This window comes from Crocuta crocuta, unplaced genomic scaffold (genome assembly GCF_008692635.1).
Source record: "Crocuta crocuta isolate KB4526 unplaced genomic scaffold, BGI_CrCroc_1.0 scaffold486, whole genome shotgun sequence".
In the NCBI taxonomy this organism is placed as follows: Eukaryota; Metazoa; Chordata; class Mammalia; order Carnivora; family Hyaenidae; genus Crocuta; species Crocuta crocuta.
In genome coordinates this window covers 877,044-882,654 of record NW_027529794.1, presented here as the reverse complement: position 1 = coordinate 882,654, position 5,611 = coordinate 877,044, and the positions used below count along the sequence as shown (strand labels likewise).

Sequence of the window (5,611 nt, the reverse complement as noted above, 5' to 3'; positions counted from 1 at the left end):
TTGCTGTGTGCCCACATTGCCTCTTGTCTGTGAACCCCATCTCATGGAGGAAGGGAGGGAGGGAAGAAGGAAGGGAGAGACGGAGACAGAGAACCTCTTTGGTGTCTTTTATAAAAGCAGTAATCCCTTTATGAGGGGACTGCCCTCATTACCTCATCTAAACATACTTATCTCCCAAAGACCCTACCTCCAAATACAATCACATTGGGGATTAAGTCTTCAACATGTGAATTTTAGGACATAAACATTCAGTCCATAGGAAAAAAAGAAAGAAAAAAAGAAGAAAAAGAAACACCCTAAAAACTAGAAGGATTGCTACCATTTTGCCCCTCTGGCTGAGAGCATCCAAGGGAAAGCTCCACTCCATCCTTTCCCTTCAGAACTGAGATCCAAACCTTATTAGGAAAGTCCATGGCTGAGTGAATGGTAGACATCACTGGAGGTGCCATGATGGCAGAATGTGTTGGAAATCTGCCCTCTGGAATTTGACAGTGATTCACCTTCTGAGGTACCTGGGAAAGCTGTCCATGAGACAGAGTCTTGGCTGGGGCTCTGTTAAACAATATCAAAGCTGCTGGCTACCAGGCACTGCAGGAGCCGGATAAGCGGGAGCCAGGTGCTGGGGCAGCCTCGCTCACTGCAAAACCCTGCAACGGAAGCATGCTGAGTTTAGGGAGCAAAATCCTTTCCTCCTTTGCTGTCTCTCCAGAACCTTCTACTAACAAAGCTGTAGTGCCAGTTAGCAAAGGAAAGATATTTCAAAGGTCCAAATCCAGTTTCAAAGAATAGGCAAAAAAATGCATTTAGAGTTAATTGCACTGATATAAACTAAGAATAAATAGCAGCAGAAGCAACGTGATGAACATATTGCTTATTAGCAGGGTAAATTACTTTTCAGTGCCCTTCCAAATCGTATCCGTTGCTGCATCCTCTGGTTCAATATGGATGCCTAGTAAATGTTTGGTGAATGTATCAGGGAATGAATGAACTAATTACTTCACGTTTTTTCCTCTAATTTTTTTGTCACTCTCTCTCTCTCTCTCTTTTTACTATAGCTGATGGATGCACTGATTGGTCTGTCGATATCAAGAAATACCAAGTTTTGGTTGGAGAGCCTGTTCGAATCAAATGTGCCCTCTTTTACGGTTATATCAGAGCAAATTACTCCCTGGCCCAAAGTGCTGGACTCAGTTTGATGTGGTACAAAAGCTCTGGCCCTGGAGACTTCGAAGAGCCAATAGCCTTTGATGGAAGTAGAATGAGCAAGGAAGAAGACTCCATTTGGTTCCGGCCAACACTACTGCAGGACAGCGGCCTTTATGCCTGTGTCATCAGGTATCCTTTTATTTCTATTACTCCTGAATCAATTAAATTATATGCTGCTTTCTTACACTAAAGTTTTGCTACTATCCCTTTCACCTAAAGGTTTTGTCTCAATATTTGTGTGTGTTGCTGCTTTCTCAAATTTAGAACCTAAATCATAAAAAGATGGGATTGGAATTTATATTGAGACATTATTTCTGGCTTATGGAGAAAAGAGATACCATCTGGGTATCTACTTATGTTGCCAGAAATTACTAAAGACTATGAAATAAAATTTATAGAGGAGGTGAAATGTTGCAAATAAAATGTAAGCAAAGACTTGCAGAAAGGATGCATAGTTTATTGCTAAATGGGTTGTAACATTTTGTTATTGCCCTTCACAGACAAATAGAGCACAGATACCTCTGGTTTGCATACATCTGTAAAGATGATTTAGGTAAACATGTGTATGTGCACTGCAAGACAAAGGCAGCATTGCCATGATAGGGACTAATAAGGCTGTGTTCCAGATCATTTTGTTAACTAAAAGTGCTGGTCAATACAAAAAATTTCCTGGGTCCCTCAGGGCCAAAGGAAAGTTAATAACAAAGCCTGTACCTTTATCCACAAAGAAACTCATCACATATCCATACATCTTTGTCTCCTTATGGAAGAGACATATGTAGTTTGCTTAATGATAATGCATTGAAACAGTATCCATGTAACACATTAGCAGTTAAAAATCTCAGTTTAAGCATTTAGCCCTTCATGGATTGTGAATCACACCCTGCATGAATGATTGTGGATGTCATTAGACTATAAGAGCATTGGCAAAGCAGGGTACAGGCATATAGAGGGTGTGTTTAAACTTTGTCTTTTTCAATTTTTGTTTACTAAGGGAAATAAAGCCAAATCTAATGCAGTAGATACTCAATTTGTGAGGAAGTCTCACAATCACCTAGTGTCCTTTTCAAATCTACATTCAACCTTCATTTCTGAAACTCACATCTGCAGAATGTGATCACTCCTCTATTTGAGGATCTTGCTTCCCACCACCCCTCCCACGACTTACACTTAGAAGAATTACCTTTATGCTGAGTCATGGCCACCTGTGTGTTAGGACATTAGGACATTAAAATGGGCCAAAGCCACCTCAAAGTTAAACAGAAATGTATCTTTTTAAATCCTAATAATATATAGGCTAAAGTTCATTTTGGGAAATATAAGTGGATGCAAATGAAGTTGTGCTTGGGAAAAATGTCGAGTGGATTACAAATGATCAAATGCATCATTCCTTTGGCAACTGTTGTTCTTTCCATTCCGGTCTACCCATCCTTTTATGGTCAACCATATCTCTTATTAGAAGTAGAGATTTTGTAGTGGCATTGATAAATAATTGACATACTAGTACAGCTAAAGAGTACTCTTTGGACTGACTTGCCTCACTTAACTAATAGTGATTTGATTTAATTTCATTCTGTTTCTTTTTAAAACAAAATCATTATTTCTGATTGTTCATGCATGTAGAGGTGATTCTTCAAGATAGGCAAATGTGTGTCCTCATTTATCTGAGATTAGAAGTGAGCTGGATGTCCACAGTCTGACACTTCATTTCATTATATATTGTTGATGGGAAAATAATGATGCGTTCACATTAGTAATCTGACTTTCTAAAGCACTGAAGTTGCACTTCTTTGATGTGTTTAAATATACACTGTGACCCAATACACTGAGAAATTACATTAACATGTCCCTGAATTTATGGTTGAAGTAATGAATGAAAGGTTGAAAAGTTGCAAAAACAATGACATTTGCCATGTGTGTCTACATTTTAATGGAAGTTGAAACTAAAAGGCAAACACCTTAAAGTTTTATATGTGCCACATAGTATTCTAGAGAAAGTGATAAACTGCAGAAAGAAGTTACTTTTGTTATTGAAATTCAGATATTCCACTTGACTTGAAGTTAGTGTTGATATGGCTTCCTTTTTCAGTTTGGAAAGTAGTACTCAAGATCTTTATAAATAGCAGTTTAAGTAGCATTGCTTGGTGTTGGCGTGAGAGGAGCCCAAGGCTGTTAGTTGAGTCACTGACATTTTGGCATGTTGTTATCTATCATACAACAAAACTGTCACCATTGGTTTTTAAATCATCCACATGCAAAGAATTTTAGGTGTTTGAAAAAGTTAGCTTGTACTCAAATATTGTCGTCTCTCTCATAAGTGTTCTGGGTATTTATCAATGAAAAAGGTTTAACAATAAGGCTTTTCACGTACAGCTGATTTGCATTTACACCTATATATGTACAATGAAATGGTGTAAATAATGGAAACACCTAAGATTACTATCCGCATAACAAGCAAGAGCTTTCTTACTCCCTTCTCTTCGTATCATTTCTGGACACAGTAACGCCATTAATTCTTTGTTGCATGCTATGTGGCTTTTGCCTGAGTTTTCTACTTTCAAATTTATTGTTTTGATTTTACATGACAGAATAAATGAAGGAGAGCTGTACAACAATTTCCTTTCATTTCCTTTAGAATGAACTTACCTTATTAAGAAAACTGAAATTTTCTTGTACTCTTGACCTCCAACTTTTAACCCACCTCTTCAGTTATACACTATTGGCAGTTTCATAAGCCAAGCTAGACAGTGCTCCTGTGAGTATTTTAATGCCTCCCCAAAATGGAAGCACACTACATTGTTTAGCACCCTATTTTTTAACTAAAATTTGTATTTTTAGGTAATTATAGTTTCATATTCAGTTATAAGAAATACATAAAGAGATCCTATGAATCTCTTACCTGGTTTCCCTCAATGATAACATTTTACAGAACTGTAGCTACAAACTCATAATCAGAGTTTTGACATCCAACCAGTCAAGATGCGGAATATTGCCATCACCTCAGTGACCTTCCTGTTGTTCCATCTACCTTCCTCCCCCATCATTCCCATACCCTTGACAACCAGTAGTCTTTTCTCCATATCTATTTTTTAACTCAAAATGTTATTAAGTGAATTCATGTATTATATAACTTTCCGGAATTGGATTGTTCACTCAACATAATTCCTTTGAAATCTATCCAAGTTGTTGTATGTATCTGTAATTTGTTCCTGTTTATCGCTGAGTACTGTTCCATGGTATGGACATTACCACAGTGTTTATTCACTCATTGAAAGACATCTAGGTTGTTTCCAGTTTGGGGCTATTGAAAATAAAGCTTCTGTGGACATTCATGAATATTGTTTTATGAACATAAGTTTTCATTTTTCTGTGAAAAAAATGCCCAAGAATGAATTTGGGTTAAATAGAAGTTGCTTGTTTAGTGTATAGGAAACTGCCCAACTATTTTCCAGAGTACCATTTTACATTCCCACCAACAATATATGAATAATCCAGTTTTTCCACATCCTTGCAGTATTTGGTATTGTCGTCATTTTTTATTGTAACTATCAGTGTATCATGATATCTCATTGCGGTTTCCCTAAGGGCTAATGATGTTTAACACATTTTCAAGTGCTAATTTGCTATCTTTCCTCTTCCGTGAAATGTCTGTTAGGTCTTTTGCCTATTCATTAATTGAATGATTTGTGTTCTTACTGTTAAGTTTTGAGAATTCTTTATATAGTCTACATAATAGTCCTTTTTTTTTTTAATAGTTTATTGTCAAATTAGTTTCCACATAACACTCAGTGCTCATCCCCACAAGTGTCCTCCTACATGCCCATCCCCCCTCCCCCCATAATAGTCCTTTTTTGAATATGTAGTTTGCAAATATTTTCTGTCAATCTGTAGTTTATCTTTCATCCTCTTAATAAGATCTTTTGCAGAGCAAAAGTTTTTAATTTTCAGGAAGTTCAATTTATTATTTTTTCATTTATGGATCATACTTGTGATGTGAAGAACTCTTTGTGTAACCCTAGATCCTGAAGATTTTCTCTTATTTTTTAATTAACTTTTGTGCCAGAAGTTCTATTGTTTTACATTTGTTTGTGATCCGTTTTGACTTAACATTTATGTAAAGTGTAAAGTTTATTTAGCTTCTTGGATAGATGTCCAGTTGCTCCAGCACCATTGCTTGGAAAAGTTATGCTTCCTCCATGGACTTGCCTTTGCACATTTATTCAAAATCAGTTGGGCATGTTTGTGTGGTTCTATTTTTGATTTCTCTCTTCTACACCTTTGACCTGTATGTGTAGCCCTGTGCTGGTACTTCTCTGTCTTAGTGTAGCTATTTAGTAGGATTAAATGTCTAGTAGGGTGACTCCTCCTATGTCATCCTTCTTTTTCAAGATTGTTCTACCTATTA

The 5,611-nt window shown here is 36.8% G+C and overlaps 1 protein-coding gene across 1 annotated transcript in view; it reads left to right on the top strand.

Annotated features, from left to right (window-relative positions):
- Nucleotides 1–858: 858 nt before the first annotated feature.
- IL1RAPL1 (interleukin 1 receptor accessory protein like 1) overlaps nt 859–5,611 on the top strand; it is a 639,823-nt gene continuing 635,070 nt past the window's right edge. Inside the window, exons 1-2 of the mRNA XM_077763082.1 lie at nt 859–952; nt 1,056–1,335. Of these exons, the coding sequence (XP_077619208.1) occupies nt 859–952; nt 1,056–1,335 (374 nt within the window). The remainder of the gene's footprint in view (nt 953–1,055; nt 1,336–5,611) is intronic.